Here is a 22,173-nt window from a genome sequence, read left to right on the forward strand (position 1 = left end):
TTTCATCGTCCTTGTTTCATCCTTTACCCCCAACCTCATTTCATCCTCCACCTTGTTTCATCCTCCATCCGCCTCAGCTTGATTTTTACGGCTGCACCACAGCTCACCTTGTACAACCAGAAGGTGAGCAGGACTTAACTAGGCCTTATTTGGGGTAGAACCTACTTTAGGCACAGGCATGAAAATCGGGCTAGGGCTTGTTTTTGGGGTAGGTCGGATTTTGGGGAAACATGGGTATGCAATTATTTTGTGTAAAACCTGAAACATGCTTTAAAAGTTTGAAACATACCGCTGAAATAAAAGGTACATCTTCCACAAAACTAAAAATCTGTATTAGAAAATATACTACCGATTTAATATAATCCTTGGTTTTCTTCCACATTCATTTCAATCAAACAGTAAAATAGTTATTACAGACAAATTAAAAATATATATATATTTTGTTTACATTTATACCCGCCTTCTCCGAAGACTCAGGGCGGCTTACAATGTATAAGGCAATAGTCTCATTCTATTTAAATTTTATTGAAATTTAATAAATATAAATTAATAAATAAAATAAATTTTAAATTTTATTATAAAAGATTATCCTTAAATGCCAAGATTATTATTTACTCTTTCACAAAAGTTGTACTTAAATATTAACAGATATTTAATTTTCAGTACTTTACATCTGGAAACATAAAACTAAATTATAGACACAATATAATTATTTATTTAGTAGAATTAGGAAAAAGGCTGATAAATGATTTTTTTCAAGTTTAAATTATGGCTTAGATGTGACATGTAACAGTCATAACAGAGTTACCTTACTAGAAAACTTAAGTCTCTAAATATAAACTAAAATCAAACAATTTTAATTCAAAGGTGCTTCCGCTGTAGCATTTATAATTTCTATTTTAAGTTCAGTTGTTCTAGGAATAGTTCTTCTGTGGAAAGATCCAACTGAAATAAATATGACTTTAGTCTTGTAAACAATTAACGTTTTAAAAATCAAGTTTATTTTATCACAAATGACTATCAAAATTATTGAATCCAAATCACTATTTAATATCAAAAGAGATCTATAATAAAGTTTGGGAACTACTGAAATCCTCATCTCTTAAATGTAAAAAATGTAGACATCATTTCAAGAAAAATTGCAAGAAATATTCACTTACTTTCTCTGTAGTTACAGTAAGGGAAGGAACCAAGGATGGAGAAGAATCTGTTTGCTTCTTATGTTTTTGTCTATGCTTTTCCTTTTCTTTATATTTCTAGAAAAGAATTAAAGGTAAAAGCAACATCAGGGAATTATTTGCATTTTAACCACAGGTGGTCCTTAATTTATGGCCATAATTTGGGATCTGAATTTCCGCTGCTAAGCAAGGTGATTGCTAAGTGAGTTACATCCGATTTTATGGCATTTTTTTCATGGATGTTAAGCGAATCACTGCAATTATTGAATAATCATGCAATCATTAAGTCTTCCAGTGACATTGTTTATCAGAAACTTGCTGGGATGGTTGTAGGTTGCATGGTGCTTCCACCATTGTAAATACATGAAGGTTTCTAGATATTTTGATTGTGTGACCATGGGAATACTGTGCTAGTTTTAAGTACACAAATTGCTTGTCTTTTTTTCAGTGCTATTTTAACTTCAAATGTTCACTAAAAGAATGGTTGTAAGTTAAAAAGGTAAAGGTTCCCCTCGCACATACGTGCTAGTCGTTCCTGACTCTAGGGGGCGGTGCTCATCTCCGTTTCAAAGCCGAACAGCCAGCGCTGTCCGAAGACGTCTCCGTGGTCATGTGGCCGGCATGACTCAACGCCAAAGGCGCACGGAATGCTGTTACCTTCCCACTAAAGGTGGTCCCTATTTTTTCTAGTTGCATTTTTTACGTGCTTTCGAAACTGCTAGGTTGGCAGAAGCTGGGACAAGTAACAGGAGCTCACCCCGTTACACGGCAGCACTAGGGATTTGAACCGCTGTGCTGCCGACCTTTCGATCAACAAGCTCAACATCCTAGCCCCTGAGCCCCTTTGGTTGTAAGTTAAGGATTATCTATATTAATAAATTACTGTTCTAACATTAACTGAAAATGTATGATGTATACAAAATAAATATTTTATTTAATAATATTCAGTTCAAGCAAAGCCAGGGGTGAAATGCTCCCGGTTCAGACTGGGATCACCCGATTCCCTCTGTGAGAGCGCACGGGTCGGTGAGAGGTATTCGGTAGCAGCAGGCGGTCCCGTAAGTAACCCGGCCCTATGCCATGGGCGCTTTAAAGGCGTTCACCAACACCTTGAAGCGCACCGGAAGGCCACAGGTAGCCAGTGCAGCCTGTGCAGGATAGGTGTCACTCGGGAGCCACGAGGGGCCCCCTCTATCACCCGCACAGCTGCATTCTGGACTAACTGTAGCCTCCGGATGCCCTTCAAGGGGAGCCCCATGTAGAGAGCATTGCAGTAGTCCAGGCGAGGCGTCACAAGGCGTGGTGACTGTGCACAAGGCATCCCGGTCTAGAAAGGCGCAACTGGCGCACCAGGCGAACCTGGTGGAAAGCTCTCCTGGAGGCGGCCGTCAAGTGGTCTTCAAAGACAGCCGTTCATCCAAGAGAACGCCCAAATTGCGCACCCTCTCCATCGGGGCCAATGACTCGCTCCCGACAGTCAGCCGCGGACTCAGCTGACTGTACCGGGATGCCGGCATCCACAGCCACTCCGTCTTGGAGGATTGAGCTTGAGCCTGTTTCTCCCCATCCAGACCCGTCGGCTTCCAAACACCGGGACAGCACTTGATAGCTTCATTGGGGTGGCCCGTGTGAAAAGTACAGCTGGGTGTCATCAGCGTACAGCTGGTACCTCACACGAAGCCACTGATGATCTCACCCAGCGGCTTCATATAGATGTTGAACAGAAGGCGAGAGATCGACGGCACCCCACAAGTGAGGCGCCCGGGCCCACCTCTGCCCCCGTCAACACCGCTTGCGACCGGTCGGGGAGATAGGAGGAGAACCACCGATAAACGCTCCCCCCCATCCCCAACCCCTCCAACCGGCGCAGCAGGATACCATGGTCGATGGTATCGAAAGCCGCTGAGAGGTCTAATAGGACCAGGGCAGAGGAACAACCCCTATCCCTGGCCCTCCAGAGATCATCCACCAACGCGACCAAAGCCGTCTCAGTGCTGTAACGGGCGGAAGCCGGACTGGAGCAGGTCCAGATAGACAGTTTCCTCCAGGTGCAGGAAACTGATATGCCACCATACTCTCTACAACCTTCGCCGCAAGGTTGAGACCGGACGATAATTACCTAAAACAGCGGGTCAGGAAGGCTTCTTGAGGAGGGCCTCACCACCGCCTCTTTCAAGGCGGCGGAAGACTCCCTCCAACAAGGAAGCACTCGTAATCCCTGGAGCCAGCCTCGTGTCACCTCCTGAGTGGCCAGCACCAGCCAGGAGGGGCACGGGTCCAGTAAACACGTGGTGGCATTCAATCTACCCAGCAACCTGTCCATGTCCTCGGAGTCACAGGGTCAAACTCATCCCAAACAACATCACCAAGACCGCCTCAGATGCCCGTCCGAATCGCCACAATTTTGGTCCAGACCGTCCCTAAGCTGAACGATTTTATCGTATAGATAACCGTTAAACTCCTCAGCACGCCCCTGCATCGGGTCATCCCGCTCCCCTGGTGAAGGAGGGCGGGTCACCCAAACAGGGCAGCTGGGCGGTTATCTGCCGGCGCAATGAGGGAGGAGGCGAGCAACGCCGCTTCCTCAGTGCCACTAGGTAGGTCCTAGTATAGGATCTAACTAGTGTCCGATCAGCCTCTGAGCGGCTGGACCTCCAGGAACTCTCTAGGCGTCTTCTTCGGCGTTTCATCCCCCTCAGCTCCTCGGAGAACCAAGGAGCCGGTTGGGATCTGCGCCGGGTCAGAGGCACGACACGGTCTAAAGCCCCAGCCGCAGCCCGTTCCCAGGCTGCGGCTAGTTCCTCTGCCGTGCCGTGAGCCAGACCCTCAGGGAATGGCCCAAGCTCCGTCCGAAACCTCTCTGGGTCCATCAGGCGCCTGGGACTGTACCAACGTAGTGGTTCCGTCTCCCTGCGGTGTTGGGTAGCGGTCAGAAAGTCCAGGCGAAGGAGAGAGTGATCTGACCATGACAAAGGTTCTGTGACTATATCTCTCAAGTCCAGATCCTTCAGCCACTGACCAGAGATGAAAATCAGGTCCAGTGTGCCTCCCCCGATGTGAGTAGGGCCATCCACTACTTGGGTCAGGTCCAAGGCCGTCATGGAGGCGTGAACCCCCGAGCTACTGTCGATGACGGGCCGGCAGATGGCAAGTTAAAGTCCCCCATGACTAAAAGTCTGGGGGTCTCCACTGCCACCCCGGCAAGCACCTCCAGAAGCTCGGGCAGGGCGGCTGTCACGCAGCAAGGAGCCAGGTACGCGACCAGCAAGCCCATCTGACATCTATGACCCCACCTCACAAGAGGATTCACACCGCAATCTGAGGTACAGTGGTCTCCTTCGGCTCTAGACTCTCTTTAATAACAACCGCCACCCCACCACCCCTACCCTGGGCCCTCGGCTGATGGAATGCACGGAAACCCGGTGGGCACATCTCAACCAGGGGCACGCCCCCTTCAGTGCCCAACCAGGTCTCCGTAACGCCTATAATATCCGCGGCACCCCCCTGAATCAGATCATGTATTAGGGGGGCCTTATTGGCCACGGACCGTGCGTTGCATAACATCAGACGAAGGCCCAGGCTCTGAGGGTCTTGGCCATCCGGGGAACGGGAGAAGGCAGGGATCAGGCACGCGATCGCCTGTATACATCGAACGCGTGACCCCCTAAACCGATGCGATCCTCCCCTTCCGCCATATCTGCCCCTCCCACTTACCGTGCAGATGGACTCACCCTCACACAAAGGAAAACACCCACCCCCCATAACCTCCGAGCCCATTTGATAGTCGCCGCGAGCATGCGCTGGAACTGGTTTCTCTCCCGACGGGCTACCCCCATCACCCGCCCTAACCCTCCCACCCACCCCCAACCCAGACCCGTCGGTTTCCCTCCCCCCCTTAAAATTTCCATTAAAACTCCCACTAAAAAAACGGTTAAAACAATTAACTAAAAATCCCCTAAGCCTCCTAGATTTAGCATGCCAGCTCTCGGGGTTCCAAAACCCGTCCTCAAGGTGGGCCCTCGATAGTGAGGAGGGCCAGACCTGCGAGAGAGGGGAATCTCGCAGGGCAAGAAGGTCCGCTTTAGGCACAGGCATGAAAATCGGGCTAGGGCTTGTTTTTGGGGTAGGTCGGATTTTTGGGGAAACATGGGTATGCAATTATTTTGTGTAAAAACCTGAAACATGCTTTAAAAGTTTGAAACATACCGCTGAAATAAAAAGGTACATCTTCCACAAAACTAAAAATCTGTATTAGAAAAATATACTACCGATTTAATATAATCCCTTGGTTTTCTTCCACATTCATTTCAATCAAACAGTAAAATAGTTATTACAGACAAATTAAAAATATATATATATATTTTGTTTACATTTATACCCCGCCCTTCTCCGAAGACTCAGGGCGGCTTACAATGTATAAGGCAATAGTCTCATTCTATTTAAATTTTTATTGAAATTTAATAAATATAAATTAATAAATAAAATAAATTTTAAATTTTATTATAAAAGATTATCCTTAAATGCCAAGATTATTATTTACTCTTTCACAAAAGTTGTACTTAAATATTAACAGATATTTAATTTTCAGTACTTTACATCTGGAAACATAAAACTAAATTATAGACACAATATAATTATTTATTTAGTAGAATTAGGAAAAAGGCTGATAAATGATTTTTTTCAAGTTTAAATTATGGCTTAGATGTGACATGTAACAGTCATAACAGAGTTACCTTACTAGAAAACTTAAGTCTCTAAATATAAACTAAAATCAAACAATTTTAATTCAAAGGTGCTTCCGCTGTAGCATTTATAATTTCTATTTTAAGTTCAGTTGTTCTAGGAATAGTTCTTCTGTGGAAAGATCCAACTGAAATAAATATGACTTTAGTCTTGTAAACAATTAAAGTTTTAAAAATCAAGTTTATTTTATCACAAATGACTATCAAAATTATTGAATCCAAATCACTATTTAATATCAAAAGAGATCTATAATAAAGTTTGGGAACTACTGAAATCCTCATCTCTTAAATGTAAAAAATGTAGACATCATTTCAAGAAAAATTGCAAGAAATATTCACTTACTTTCTCTGTAGTTACAGTAAGGGAAGGAACCAAGGATGGAGAAGAATCTGTTTGCTTCTTATGTTTTTGTCTATGCTTTTCCTTTTCTTTATATTTCTAGAAAAGAATTAAAGGTAAAAGCAACATCAGAGAATTATTTGCATTTTAACCACAGGTGGTCCTTAATTTATGGCCATAATTTGGGATCTGAATTTCCGCTGCTAAGCAAGGTGATTGCTAAGTGAGTTACATCCGATTTTATGGCATTTTTTTCATGGATGTTAAGCGAATCACTGCAATTATTGAATAATCATACAATCATTAAGTCTTCCAGTGACATTGTTTATCAGAAACTTGCTGGGATGGTTGTAGGTTGCATGGTGCTTCCACCATTGTAAATACATGAAGGTTTCTAGATATTTTGATTGTGTGACCAGGGGAATACTGTGCTAGTTTTAAGTACACAAATTGCTTGTCTTTTTTTCAGTGCTATTTTAACTTCAAATGTTCACTAAAAGAATGGTTGTAAGTTAAAAAGGTAAAGGTTCCCCTCGCACATACGTGCTAGTCGTTCCTGACTCTAGGGGGCGGTGCTCATCTCCGTTTCAAAGCCGAACAGCCAGCGCTGTCCGAAGACGTCTCCGTGGTCATGTGGCCGGCATGACTCAACGCCAAAGGCGCACGGAATGCTGTTACCTTCCCACTAAAGGTGGTTCCTATTTTTTCTAGTTGCATTTTTTACGTGCTTTCGAAACTGCTAGGTTGGCAGAAGCTGGGACAAGTAACGGGAGCTCACCCCGTTACACGGCAGCACTAGGGATTTGAACCGCTGTGCTGCCGACCTTTCGATCAACAAGCTCAACATCCTAGCCCCTGAGCCCCTTTGGTTGTAACTTAAGGATTATCTATATTAATAAATTACTGTTCTAACATTAACTGAAAATGTATGATGTATACAAAATAAATATTTTATTTAATAATATTCAGTTCAAGCAAAGCCAGGGGTGAAATGCTCCCGGTTCAGACTGGGATCACCCGATTCCACCACTCCCCACATGCCCCGCTGAGCCACATGATCATCAGAGGTGTTTTTTTTAACTTTTAAAAGCATTTTTTGGCCGAAGAAAAAATGCTTTTAAAAGGCTCTCCTGATGATCCCAGCTGAGTTGCCTGATTGTTAGAGGCTTTTTTTTTCTTTTAAAAGCAAAAAAAATGCTTTTAAAAGAAAAGAAAAGCCTCTGACGATCAGGCAACTCAGCTGGGATTGTCAGCCAAAGAGGTTATAGAAAAAATGCTTTTAAAAGTAAAAAAAAAAAAGTTGGCCATGCCCACCCAGTCACATTACCCCCCAAGCCACGCCCAAAGAACCAGTAGTAACAAATTTTACATTTCACCCCTGAGCAAAACTATTAATCAGGTCTATTTTCTTCCCAGAAGTTGGACAGAAAAGTTGGTCTTTTCTTCCCAAACTGGGTATTATAAAACAAAAATGTTTTGATATTGATTGATGAAGGTTGGATATTAAAAACTATGTACTTTATTCAAGAACAAACACTAACTCAATCGGAAATTTCTGAGAACTCTAGGAGTGGAATGGTCTGATATATAATGGATTGGAAGAAAAGTATTTTCTTTGTCTCTGGAAGTGGAGTGGAGGTTTTAAGGAATGACTATGGATTATGATTTGTGCTATATTTTAATTTTTGTTGTTAGCTTTATACCCTGTATTCGGTTCTGGGAAGTCTCGCGGGGTGGGGGGAGGAAGCGGAAGGGAGGGGGAGGGGGGATGAGGGTAGAAAATGGATTGATAGTTAATGTACAAAGATGATTGAAGATGTAGAATTAATGTAAGATAGGAGCTGCCTGGCTACCACATCAGAATGATGGGAAAGAAGGAAGTAGAAGAGAGAAGGAGGTAGGAAAGAAGAGGAGGAAGAGGAAAGGAAGGAAGAGGATAGAAGAGGAGAAGAAAGGAGTAGGGAGGAAGGAGAGAGGATGTAGATAAGAGAGGGGGAGCTTGGTTGTGAAAAGTAGAAGAAGGTAGAGAAGGAGAGTAAAAGGAAGGGGTGGTGACCGGGCAGATCCGATTAATTGTATATGATGGTACATTAAATATGTTATTGGATATGTTATTGGATAAGAATGTTAAAATAAAACTTTTTTTTTTAAATGTACTTTTTTTGCTTAGTATAGGCAGTCTTCAACTTATGACCACAATGGAGCCCAAAATTTCTGTTGCTGAGTGAGATATTTGTTGTTAGCTTTATACCCTGTATTCGGTTCTGGGAAGTCTCGGAGGGTGGGGGGAGGAAGGGGAAGGGAGGGGGAGGGGGGATGAGGGTAGAAAATGGATTGATAGTTAATGTACAAAGATGATTGAAGATGTATAATTAATGTAAGATCGGAGCTGCCTGGCTACCACTTCAGAATGATGGGAAAGAAGGAAGTAGAAGAGAGAAGGAGGTAGGAAAGAGAAGAGGAGGAAGAGGAAAGGAAGGAAGAGGGATAGAAGAGGGAGAAGAAAGGAGTAGGGAGGAAGGAAGAGAGGATGTAGATAAGAGAGGGGGAGGATGGTTGTGGAAAGTAGAAGAAGGTAGAGAAGGAGAGTAAAAGGAAGGGGGTGGTGACCGGGCAGATCCGATTAATTGTATATGATGGTACATTAAATATGTTATTGGATATGTTATTGGATAAGAATGTTAAAATAAAACTTTTTTTTTTTTTAAATGTACTTTTTTTTTTGCTTAGTATAGGCAGTCTTCAACTTATGACCACAATGGAGCCCAAAATTTCTGTTGCTGAGTGAGATATTTGTTAAGCGAGTCTTGCCCCTTTTTATGACCTTTCTTATCTCAGTTAAGTGATCACTGAAGTTGATAAGTTAGTAACCTGACTATTAAGTGAATCTGGCTTCCCCATTGACTTTGTTTGTCAGAAGGTCGCAAAAGGGAATCACATAATCACACTCCAACTGTCATAAATATGAGTCAGTTGCCAAGCATCTGGATTTTGATCAGGTGATCACAGGAATGCTGCGAAGTTTGTAAGTGTGAAAAGCAGTCATAAGTCACTTTTTACAGTGCCGTTGTACCTTTGAACAGTCAGTAAACAAACTGTTGTAAGTTGAGGACTTTCTGTATCCTACACATCTTTTATTTGCAATTTATATTAGTTCCATGCTATTTCTTTGTTTAGAATCTTTCGCTATGTAACACTGAATTTTATATCACTCACAATAGATAATGACTATAAACAATTTGATCACCCGATATTACTAGATGATTCCGGACTAAAAACCTGCACTTTACTTTTACAAAACTTTACCAAATGTAATTATATAAACTATGTGTGTGTCCATGTGTATGCTTGTTTTAAAACCTCAAAGAATTATTAAATGTTCATAGGTAGTTAACTTATGACCAAAATTGAGCCCAAAATTTCTGTGGTTAAGTGTGACATTTGTTAAGTGAATTTTTCCTCCATTTATGACCTTTCTTGCCACAGAAGTGAATTACTGCAGTTGATAAGTTAGTAACCTGGTTGTTAAGGGAATCTGGCTTCCTAGATTGCTTGTCAGGAGGTTGCAAAAAGTATGAACCAGTGAACCAGTTGCCAAGCATCTGAATTCTGATTGTATGATCATGGGGATGCTGCAAAAGTCGTAACTGTGAAAAAAGTCATAAGTCATTTTTTCAGTGCCATTGAAACTTTGAATGGACACTAAATGAACTGTTGTAAATTAAGGACTACCTGTACAATCTGAGTAATAACAGTAGCCATCAGCTGTTGAGGAACAGTTTGCTACATAGACTGTGTGTTATTGATTGATTGATTGAATTTATATTGCCACCTATTCATCCGTGACAACTCAAGGCAGCTTACGAATATAAAACCACATTCAAAAAAGAAAACTAATGCAACTTCCGATGGCAACGCAGGCTTCTTGGACATCCCTGTCTGCCCTGAGGTTTCGTCAAACCGTTTCTGACAGCGCAAATCGGCTGTCAGACAGTTTGAAAATTCCTCCCCCAGGAGAAGGGGGAGAGAAGAGTGGTAGAGTTCCCCGGGAGCCCCTGGAATTAAACCAGGGGCCAGAAAGGTGAGAGCCCTCCTCCAGCCTGACGAAGCTCCGAGCCCAGGGTGCTTCTGTTTACACAGAACGAGAAGCCGCGACCATCTCTGTGCCGAGGATTATTTTTAAAGAGAACTCAACGCAGACAGAATGAAGCAGGAGGACTAGCAAGAAGATTTGCAAGTAATAAACCTTAACTTCTGTTTTCAAATAGCTTCCTTTGAACTAACTTTCAACTTGAGTGGACCTAAAATGGCGCTTGCAATACACAAAGGAAAGTGAAAGTTAAAGAGCTGCTTGTTAAAGCCATCAGTGTTTTTAGCGATGTTTAAAGCTGCTGTTTCTATTTAATAATAGACAGTTGGAACTAATTAGAAGAACTATAATTAGTTAATATTTCTGCCAGAGACTGTTGGAGATTTTTAAATATAACTACAAAAGGATAAAGGAAGAGATTTTATAACTGTGGTTGCAGAAAACTTAAAAAGATTTTTTACTAATTTTAACTTTAAGAAATAAAGCTTAAAAGAAGATGGCAGCTAAGCAATTAAAAACAACTGCTTCTAAAAGTGTTGGAGTATCCCCAGCAGCATCCCCAGCTCATATGGAAAGGGTGCGCAACTTGGGCGTTCTCCTGGATGGATGGCTGTCGTTTGAAGATCATTTGACGGCCGTCTCCAGGACAGCTTTTTATCAGGTCTGCCTGCTCCGCCAGTTGCGCCCCTTCCTTGACCGGGATGCCCTATGCATGGTCACTCACGCTCTTGTTACCTCCCACCTGGATTATTGCAATGCTCTCTACATGGGGCTCCCCTTGAAGAGCACCCGAAGGCTCCAGTTAGTTTAGAATGCAGCTGCGCGGGTGATAGAGGGAGCCGCACATGGCTCCCATGTAACACCACTCCTGCCAGACTGCACTGGCTGCCTGTGGTCTCTCGGGTGCACTTTAAGGTTTTGGTCACTACCTTTAAAGCGCTCCATGGCTTAGGGCCAGGGTATTTACGGGACCGCCTTCTGCTACCGAACACCTCCCACTGACCCATACGCTCACACAGAGAGGGACTTCTCAGGGTGCCGTCCGCCAAGCAATGTCGGCTGGCGGCCCCCAGGGGAAGGTCCTTCTCTGTGGGGGCTCCTAACCTCTGGAACGAACTTCCACCTGGATTGCGTCAACTGCCTGACCTTCGGACCTTTCGCCGCGAGCTGAAGACATATTTGTTTATTCATGCAGGACTGGCTTAGTAATTTTAAATTTTATAATTTTAAAAAGTTTAATTTTAATATTCATATTTGATATAAATTTTAGGGTTTTTTTTAACGTTATACTGTTTTAAATTTTTGCCAAACATATAATAAGTTTTTAAATCTTTGTTTTTATCTGTATTTTGTCATTGTTTTTTATTGTGGCTGTGAACCGCCCTGAGTCCTTCGGAAGAAGGGCGGTATAAAAATCCAATAAATACTAATACTAATACTAATACAGCAGATACTAAAGCATTAAATTAGGAAGCATTACAGGAAAACCTGAAAGATTTTGTGAAAGAATCCCTGAATGATGCTATAAATTTGCAAACTTCCCTTATTGAAGAGAAATTTAAACAAATGGCAGATGAGATGATTGAAGTGAAAAATCAGATGTCAGAAATGAAAAATCAGATATTAGAAATCCAAGTAGGGAATAAAGAAATTAAGGAAGGATTCGTGTCAGCAGTTCAAAGTTTGGCATCAAATGTGATTTTGCTGGAGAAAGAGGTAGAGGAAATTAAGCAAGTTAATTTAAAGTTGGAAAATAAAATGGAGGAGGTTCAGACTAAAGTGGAGAAAGCAGATGATGAAATTGTTTTGGTACAATATAGGGCAATGGAATTTGCTTTAAGAATTAGAGGGTTAAAGGAAGATAAACAGGAGAACTTGAGAGAAATATTTTCTGAAGCATTTGCAGAGATATTAGCAGTCCGACCAGCAGATGTGGCTTTTCAAATTGATAAAATTTACCGCGTGAATTCTTGGATTGCCAGGCAGAGAAAGTTGCCGAGAGACATAGTTATTTATTTTACAAGAAGAAAAGTGAGAAATGAAATTTTACAAGCTTCCTATAAGGGGGAGAAAATACAAGCTGCTGATGAAGAAATTTTAATATTAAAAGTAATCCCTCCTAAAATGTTGAGAAGTAGAAAAGAATATGCATTTCTGGTGAATGAACTTAAAAAGCGACAGATAGAGTACAGATGGGATATTCTGGCTGGAATAATAGTCTATTATGCAGGCAAAGCACATCGTCTTAATACTATTTGGAAAGCAAGAGTTTATTATGTTAATGTACTTAAAGCTGGAAGTCCACCTTCACCAGAAGATATGAGGAAAGAGGATGAAGCAAAGAAGGGAAAAGAGCTGAAACAGATACAAGAACAAGCTGGAATTATAGTTATGGAAGAAGACTTGTTGCAAGTGGTGGATATATCTAAAGTGGGATTAGAAGGTGCAAAAGAACAAAGGTTGACAAGAGCAGCTGCTAAACATAAGGAACAAGAAGTAAAGGGCCAACAAGCTATACTGGTAACTATCACAACTGAAACAGTGGGAGGAGCAAGGCCCAAAACAAAATATGATTTGTGGCTGGTGCTTCAAAAGTTTCAGTCTACTGATAATGGTAATTAGACTTTTATCTTGGAACCGAGAATAAAGTTAAAAATAATGCAAGATATACGTGAAAGAGGGGTTTTTAAAATGCCTAATTTGAAATTGTATTATGAAACAGTTGTTCTTTCATTAATTAGTGACTGGTTTAACCTAACAGAAGAAAGAATCTAAATCTAGAGATAAAATGGGGAAAGAAGGGATAAACTATACATGGTTTCAGTATAGGCAGTTGCAAGCTAGATGGAAAATAGACCAGAAAATGGGTATTACACAAAATGAGGATAATTTGGTAAAACAAATCAGAGATCAAGGACAACAGCATATTAAGAGGTTGTATAATGTATTGGTAGAAATAGATTCAGAAATAGAATTAGTTAAGGATTGTATGATAAAATGGGCACAAAATATACAACAACCTATAATGTTGGAAACATGGGAAAAAATTTGGGTGAGGAATGTTAAATTTACACAAGCACAAAGCTTGAGAGAAAATTTTTATAAGATGTTTTATAGATGGCATTTGGATCCTAAAAAGTTGGCATATATGTATTCAAATATGCAAGCTAAATGTTGGAGATGTGATTGTGAAAAAGCAACTTATTATCATATATGGTGGACTTGTAAAAAAGTTAAAGCATTTTGGATTAAAGTATGGTGGATTACGCAGAATATTTTGAAAAAGAAGATTCAGTTTACTCCACAGTTGTTTCTACTGGGAATAATCACGGGCTGTATATCGACAGAGACTAAACTGATTTTAAATTTAATAACAGCTGCAAGACTTTTGATTGCACAATATTGGAATAAAGAAGATTTGCCTACAACTGAAGAATGGACACTTAAAGTATCAAATTTGGCAGAGATGGCTAAAATCTCTGTGTATTTGAAAGACTATACACAAGAGAAATATGTATCGGAATGGAGAATGTAGATTGATTATATTCAAAATAAGTATCAGACTAAAAAGTACCAAATAGCTTACGAGTGAATTTAGTAATTGTATTATACTAGTTTATATGTTTAATCGGGAGAGGAGTTGAGGGTACAAAGGATGAGGAGTGACTATGGATTATGACTTATGTTGTATTTTAATTTATGATTGTTAATTTTATACCCTGTACTTTGTTCTGGGAAGTCTTGGGGCGGGAGGGGGGGAGGGAAAGGGAGGGGGAGGGGGTGGAAGATGAAGGATTATTAATGTACAGGAATGATTGAAGATATGTAATTAAAAATAGAAATAATTTGAAATGAAATCGGGGCTGCTCAGCTGCCATTTCAGAAGGGAATGGAAAGGGGAGTAGAGAGAGCGAAGGAAGAAAGTAGGTAGGAAAAGAGAGAGGTAGAAGAGGGGGAAAGGAGAGGAAGAAGAAAGGGGAAAGAGAGAGGGTTAGAAAGGGTGGAAGAAGAGAGAAATGGGGAAGGAGGAGAGGAAGTAGAAAAGTGAAGGAGAGGAAGGATGAAGAAAGTGGAAGAAGGTAGAGAAGGGAAGAGGAAAGGTTGTGTTAAGGACAAATAGCTGAGCAGGCCCAAATAAGTAACAAATGAAAGTTAATGATTAATGTTGAATAAGAGACTGTACATTGAATATGTTGTTGGAAAATGGAAATAAAACTTTTTTTAAAAAAAAGAAAAAACTAATAAAAAATTAAATTAATTAATACAGTATAATATAATAAAATAACCCCCACTCCAGTAACAGTAGATCGAAAGAGCCATTTAATGGGCTCCAGCCCATTCTGGTTTCCCCAGGCTCACTGATAGAAGCAGGTCTTCAGCACCTTCTGGAAGCGACTAGACTGGGGGCGATTCTAGTGTCTGGGGAAATGATGTTCCAGAGAGAGGGAGCGACCATGGAGAAGGCGCTTCTTCTGGGTCCCACCAGGTGTATCTCCCTTGGGGATGAGACCCGCAATATTCTCTGCCTCCGCGCTCTGATGGGTCGGGTAGATGTGACCAGCAAAAGACGGTCCCTTAGATAACCTGGTCCCAAGCAATGGGAGGTATAACCTGTTCTTTAGTTTGCCCCCCTCCTACTGGCCATTTTCATGGGAAAATACAATTTGAAAATATTACATTTTCTATTTAATATTACTTATACATTTAATTCACTAAAAGTCTGCTAAATAATAGTAAGTCTGTATGCATGTTTTTCAAAATTCAAATGGAGCTCAAGATTTCAACCAACTTCACCAGACTTTATTTCCAGGTCTGGAAAGTTTAATTTTTAAAAGACTTAATAAATTAAGTTGCAGTCTAAAAATATGTACCATGAAAAATAACTAGCAAAGGATCCAATGAATAAATAGTATTATCATATAAGTATAGCTACAAATAATACATTCTCTCCATCATTTTCTTCTTCTTTCTGGAAACATATTTCCCCATCCCGCTAAACACCTGAATGTTGTGAAGTTAAATGTTGTTTAACAGAATGCTTTATAAAGGCTAAAAATATTCCTTATTTAAGTTTTCTTCATCAGAATCAAATCATATTTAAATAGGTATCAACTCTATTATTTATGCATTGCATGTTTCACTATCTGATCTTGAAAATAATTACCGATTATTTTTAAATTAATGTCCAAAACCAATGCAGTAACTTGTAAATGCTGAAAACTAACCAGCTGGCTAGATTCATACATTCATTCTTAAAAGCATCCAACATCATAAACAATGCTGAGCAGCTTATAGTAAAATAAAAAGTAATATAAAAAAAACAGGGAAGAAAAAACCTGAAGAACTCAGACAATATAGTAGTTACAGTTAAACATAACATTACAAAAACTTTTTCCCAATATATTTCTATGTTTCATTTTAGAATTTCTGGAGAGATAAAACCATTGCCTGGGAGGAAAACTGATGAAACTGCCATCCGTAATCCCAACATGATTTTATCATTTTTGTAGATGATTCCAGGCATTCTTAAAGCACCATATTGCAACTATCCACCATTTCTATTTTCCAATAATGCCCAAATGGCACACACAGCATTCTCGAAAGTAAGGATGATGCTAGAAATCTGGGGCAGCTCCATCTAATTGATATAAAGACAAATATCTAAGAGAATATTGATCATCACTGGTACCATAAGAATTTCAAGATGATTTTTTAGCATAAACACAATAAATTACACAACTTTTCACAATTAGAATAAAACATGTATCAGTCTCAAATGAGTACATATAGTAATCGCCACGTTTATATAAATTATTCAATCTCAAAAACTTGATATAGAAATATCTGTAACTCTTCCAAATATAGCTCAAAATGCTAATAGCCAAACAAAATAAATATCTCTCCTTCAATGAATATCCAAAAGCCTTTAAATCTTTTCCTCCATGAAAAGCACTGTGTGCATAATTATTGATTTCTATGAAGATTCATGGAAGGATTACACAGCAAAAACTATAGATGGAAAAGGGATATTTATTTCTCATCATGCCTGCAGTTTTTCCTTCAAACATCTGATCCCCTTACAGTCAATGCTTATACTTGGAAGTCTGCAGCTATTTAGTCATAGGGACATTTTTAAAAGAAATTAATTATGAATTACCTCATATATATATATATATATATATATATATATATATATATATATATATATATATATATATATATATATATATATATATATATATATATATATTTGTTTTCTGAGGTTCTGAACCAAAGACCTACACATACACACACACACACACACACACACACACACACACACATATTTTCTGAGGTTTTCGCGGGTGTTTGTATGTAGGTCTTTGGTTATTCGGGTTTTCTCCCGCGTAAAATTGGAAGTGTCTTGGCGACGTTTCGACGAAGTCTCATTCGTCATCTTCAGGCTTCAACCGTGCTTCTGGGAGCAATGTGTGATTGCAGCTGTTTCTTCCTTTTTAACTGCTAGTGGGGGTTTGAACTGATTGGGTGGGAGCTTGGCTGTGCTCTGATTGGATGGGGGTTTTTTTGTGCTCTGATTGGCTGGGGGTGTGTCCTGTGTTGGTGGGGGCTTGGTTGTGCTCAGATTAGTCTGAGTTGCAGGGGGATTTGAGCTGGTGAGCTGCATTGCTGTTGTTTGGCTTCGTGTTTGTGGTCGTGCTACATCTTCATAGTGGGTGTCTGTCTGCTGTATGTATGGATTGGAGGGGTTTGAAATGGCTAATGTTGCAGCTGCAGTCTGGCTTCTGGTCCTTGGTCGTGCTTCCTGATCAGTGTGGGTTTGGGTCTGCTTTCTGGGTGGATGTGTAGTGGTGACATCCTGTGTGTCTATATATATAATTATATATATATAATTAGTGCCCTGCTGAGAAAGAAAGCTGACATTCCTTTAGAAATGAGAAACAAGTACTACGATCAATTAAGATTGCTCCATTCTACAAATGCATCAAAAACAGTATCGTTGCTATAACTAATATTATAATAATATATAATAATATAATATATAATAATATCATGAACACTCACAATCTAATTTAAGTATATATTTTCCGGCTGTTAAATTTAAAATTCAGGTGAAAACATTCATTGGAACTAGTAGAAGTATTGAAATAATCAGGCCAAGGATACAAAAGAGAACTATTCATGACATCTGGAAGTACATATCCCACACAAATATGACGAAAGCGGTAGTAAACATAAATCATAGAATCTTCCAGGGTTAAGCAACTGCAGAGATAAGCATCATAGCTGTATTTGTCTTCTATTTGAATAGAATCATACTACATTCCATATCAAGAAAGCTTTACTAGAACAACTCATTGAGATATTTCACAGTATTTAACTAGTCACAACTGCAAATATGTATTGTTATGGATATCAAAGACTTTCACCAGAGGACAGTTAAAAAAATATGACTTTCTGAACACATTATGTCCTTTGTTAAGAAGGCATTCTCAGAGAAGTAGACTTTCAAGATGAGGAAATCAGTGAATCACTTAAGAATCCTGACCAATGGTAAAGTAATATGAGGCCTTGTAAATCAAATCTTGAATCAAAGCCTGAAAAACCCAACCTATGGAAATGCTGAAATTATCTTGTAGAGTTAGAGGCCAGGAAGCACAGATAGAAAAACACCGTAGAAAAACACCTGGCATAGACCAGTCTACATGGCAGCAACCTGGTATTAAAAATAAAGATATATCTATATTCAAATGGAGAGTTTCAAAAATGTAATGTCCCATCTGAATGCAATTGTTTTAGAACAATTCTTCATTACAGCCACATTTTAAAATTTAGGTCAAATAATGTATTCATTATTTAGCTTTAGCTGTGAAATCTTCTTGGAAACCAAATCTCATCTAAACTGACAACAAACAGGACCCTGCCCTGTGAACTCAAGCTACTGGTTGGAGAACTCTGTTCCCTTTGAAATCAAGAGTATATTTATGACCATGCCTACTGGATTTATGATCCTTAAATTACTAGTTAAATGATTGCAGCCTGAGGGGTCCAAAAGACACCTGAATCATGAATCAGCTTTGTCTGAGCCTGAAGAACCATGTATCAGAGCACGTACAGTGGCAGTATTCTGGGTCATGTTCTGAATACCCAAGAATAACTTATGACTCAGAGTATTACAACTTTAAGGATATGCATAGCACATACTGATATCTTGTTTCTGGGGCAATCTCTCAGCAACATATGTTTACCATTCCCACAACAACTGTCCATTTGCACCCAGAACGGCCACTCTGTTATCAGAAGCACACCTATCTACACACAGGTGCAATGTAGTTCTGAATAAGCTTGCTGACAAAAATGGTTTCCATCACCACCTGCACCCTTTTCTATAGCCAACAGAAATATGCTTACAGCATTCAAAGAACCTAGTTCAATATTCCATTAGAAAATGAATTTTCTCTTTAGAAAAGTGATTGTGAAAACAGAGTTAGCAAGCTGGCATTATTTTATGGAACGAATGAGACAAGCAGGAAACTGAAATTTGACTTTCCTATGTGGAGTCAATACTAACTGTAATTATTATTGGTTTTCTGTGATATTATCCATCTTCTGGTCGTGCTAAAAGCTGGAAAACTAACATATTTTTATGGAATTTGATTAAGCAAGTATTATATTTCTAAAATGCTACAAGAATGACATTAAGCCTGGCTAAACAGTTGGAAGCAACGTTGTTACTCTGATTTTCTGTTCCGTTTTTGAATTATAAATTCATGCTTTGATTGTTTTCTTGTTTAACTTTAGTGAATTTATTACTGGATGTTTTTTCCTTCATGTGGAAAAAAGTGCCATTTAGTAACATTTCTTTCTTCTTTTATTCTCTCATTACAAAGTCCTCCAATGTCTGGATTAATTGTGATATTTTCCAGTTGATATAATCAATGAACCAGAAATATCCCTTCCTATATGTAAGCAATATTACAGTAGCATTGTTTAGCGCAGGCATGGGTAACTATGGCCATACTGGCTCAGGAATTTTCAAAGCCACACATCATAAAGAGACCATAGTCTAAAAATAATTGCTACCAACCTGCCTTCCATTGAGGACCTGTATACTGCACGAATCAAGAAGAGGGCCGTGAAAATATTTACAGATCCCTCACATCCAGGACATAAACTGTTTCAACTCCTACCGTCAAAACGACACTATAGAGCACTGCACACCAGAACAACAAGACACAAGAACAGTTTTTTCCCGAAGGCCATCACTCTGCTAAACAAATAATTCCCTCAACACTGTCAAACTATTTACTAAATCTGCACTACTATTAATCTTCTCATCATTCCCATCACCAATCTCTTTCCACTTATGACTGTATGACTGTAACTTTGTTGCTGGCAATCCTTATGATTTATATTGATATATTGACCATCATTTGTGTTGTAAATGTTGTACCTTGATGAACGTATCTTTTCTTTTATGTACACTGAGAGCATAGGCACCAAGACAAATTCCTTGTGTGTCCAATCACACTTGGCCAATAAAAAATTCTATTCTATTCTATTCTATTCTATTCTAGTTGCCCACCTATTATGCTTTAGTAGAATATTTGACATTAAGAGATTAAGATTGATTCTTAAGTGTGTTCTTAATTTTCCATTTGCATTGTAGTTTTGAATTCAACTACAGCTCCACTTTGTAGACACAAAATGTATCAAATCAAATAACTATTTCACAGAATCATAGAATTGCAAGGGACCATAGAGGTAAACTTGTCCAACTTCTTGATCAGGGAAAAATCCATTAGAGGATCTCTGAAAGATAACCATCCAATCTATATGAAATCTCTAAGTGAAAGAATTTATCATTTCATATGGCAGCCTGTCCCATAGCTGACAGCTCATCAGTGTCAAGATATTCCTGATGACATATAACATGAAACTATGTCACTAACGTTTTAATGTATTGCGTCTGTTCCTTCACTGTGGTCCATAGACAGTCCACTCCGGGGTGAAATGCTCCCGATTTGGACCGGCTTGCCCAATCCGGTAGCGATGGCGGCTGGTGGTTCGGAGAACCGGTAGCAAAAATCCCTGGCCCCACCCCCTGACCTCATCAGAGGTTGTTTTTTTTTTTTACTTTTAAAAACAGTTTTTCTTCAGCCAAAAACATGCCTTTAAAAGTAAAAAAAAAAAGCCTTTGATGATTCCACGGCTCAGCTGGGATCGTCAGAACCCTTTAAACTCTTTTTTTAAACAACCTCTTCCACCGAAGAGGTTATTTTAAAAAAGGTTTTAAAAGGCTCCTCTGGCCATCCCAGCTGAGTTTCTCATCACCAGAACCTTAAGAAACATGTTTTCTACAAGCTCTTCAGCCGAAGAGCTTGTTAAAACAATTATTTTAAGAGGTTCTGGGCTGCTATGAGGCAACTTCAGCTGGGATTGTCAGAAGAGCTTTTAAAAATCTTTTTTTCCTCTGGCAATCCCAGGTGAGTTGCCTCATCATCACAGGCTTTTAAAATCATTTTAAACAACCTCTTAAAACAGTCCCCACCCATGCCCACCCAATGCCCCATCCCCACTTGCTTTATTGCTGCTCCTTTCGGGCTCGCAAAGCCATGCTTTACATCAGTTGCATCAGCTAGCAACTGAATCTGCCTCCCTGCAATCCATTTCCTCAGTGAGCAACTCAATCTGCCTGCTTTGCTGGCTGAGTAACTCTGGGAGTTGAAGTCCACAAACCTTAAAGTTACTAAGGTTGGAGTCCCCTGATCTAAAAAATATAAATAAAATAAAATAATAAAATATTTGTGCAGCTGAGATTTGGTGTTTTTCTGTAGTGTTTCTAACTAAACAAACACACAAAATCTCACAAAGCTGTATGTGGCATTTTGTGTGTGTGTGACTCAGTTGTGTTTGTGTTGTCTGTGTGTAAAGTGTGAAAGTTGGTTTTTGAGCTTTTTGTGGCTGTGTGAGGTTCCTGCATGTTGCAGGAGCCATTTTGGGTGAATTGCAGCTACTTTTACATTGTGTGTGAGTCTATTGTGTTGTGTTGTGTAAAGTGTGAAAGTTGTTTTTTGGTACCTCTTATTGTTTTGTATACTTTATTATTTTTATTATTTATTGTTATTGGCCACGCCCACCCAGTCATCTGACCACCAAGCCACGCCCACCAATTAAGCCGTGCCCACAGAACCAGTAGGGAAAATTTTTAGATTTCACCCCTGGTCCACTCCCTTTTTTATATGGTAGATTCCAAATATTACAGCTCTTCAGGTATTCCTTCTTCATTTATTGATAAGCTAAACATAATCAGATCTTTCATAATATAGTATTTGTTTTTTTAACAATTAAACTACTGGCTCATATTTAACTTACAGTTGGAAAGAAACCCAGAGCCTTCTGCAAACTTGATAAGTATCCCTTGATCCAATACTGATATTGAAAAGCACCAGGCCTAGACAAATCCCTGTGTGCTTTACTAGATAGTTCCTTCCACTGAAATGGAGCCATTAATTAATACCCTTACTCAGCCAATTTTGAGTCAATCTAAGATAATGATCCCATTTTATCTTTTTATTAAGAATTTCATGAGATAATCCATCAAAGAATTTGGTGAGATCCAGATACACTATATCCACAGCATTCCTCTAATTCAGAGTTCCCCAACCTTTCTGGGCTGGCAGCCTGGAGGATGGGAAGGGGCAGGCACATTTCTGCATGCATGTGTGAATGTGCCCATGTGAAACTTGTGGCAATGCTAGCACCTGCATGAGACTCATGACAATGCTAGCACCTGTGCAACACTCGTGACAATGCCAGTGCCCG

The 22,173-nt window shown here is 39.7% G+C and overlaps 1 protein-coding gene across 1 annotated transcript in view; it reads right to left on the reverse strand.

Moving 5' to 3' along the window:
* Window positions 1-22,173, reverse strand: part of MLLT10 (MLLT10 histone lysine methyltransferase DOT1L cofactor) — a 174,427-nt gene that overhangs the window by 62,377 nt on the left and 89,877 nt on the right. Inside the window, 4 exon segments of the mRNA XM_058181854.1 lie at window positions 52-91; window positions 241-258; window positions 4,348-4,354; window positions 6,264-6,359. Coding sequence (XP_058037837.1) covers window positions 52-91; window positions 241-258; window positions 4,348-4,354; window positions 6,264-6,359 — 161 coding nt within the window.

This window comes from Ahaetulla prasina, chromosome 4, assembly GCF_028640845.1.
Source record: "Ahaetulla prasina isolate Xishuangbanna chromosome 4, ASM2864084v1, whole genome shotgun sequence".
Taxonomy (NCBI): domain Eukaryota; kingdom Metazoa; phylum Chordata; class Lepidosauria; order Squamata; family Colubridae; genus Ahaetulla; species Ahaetulla prasina.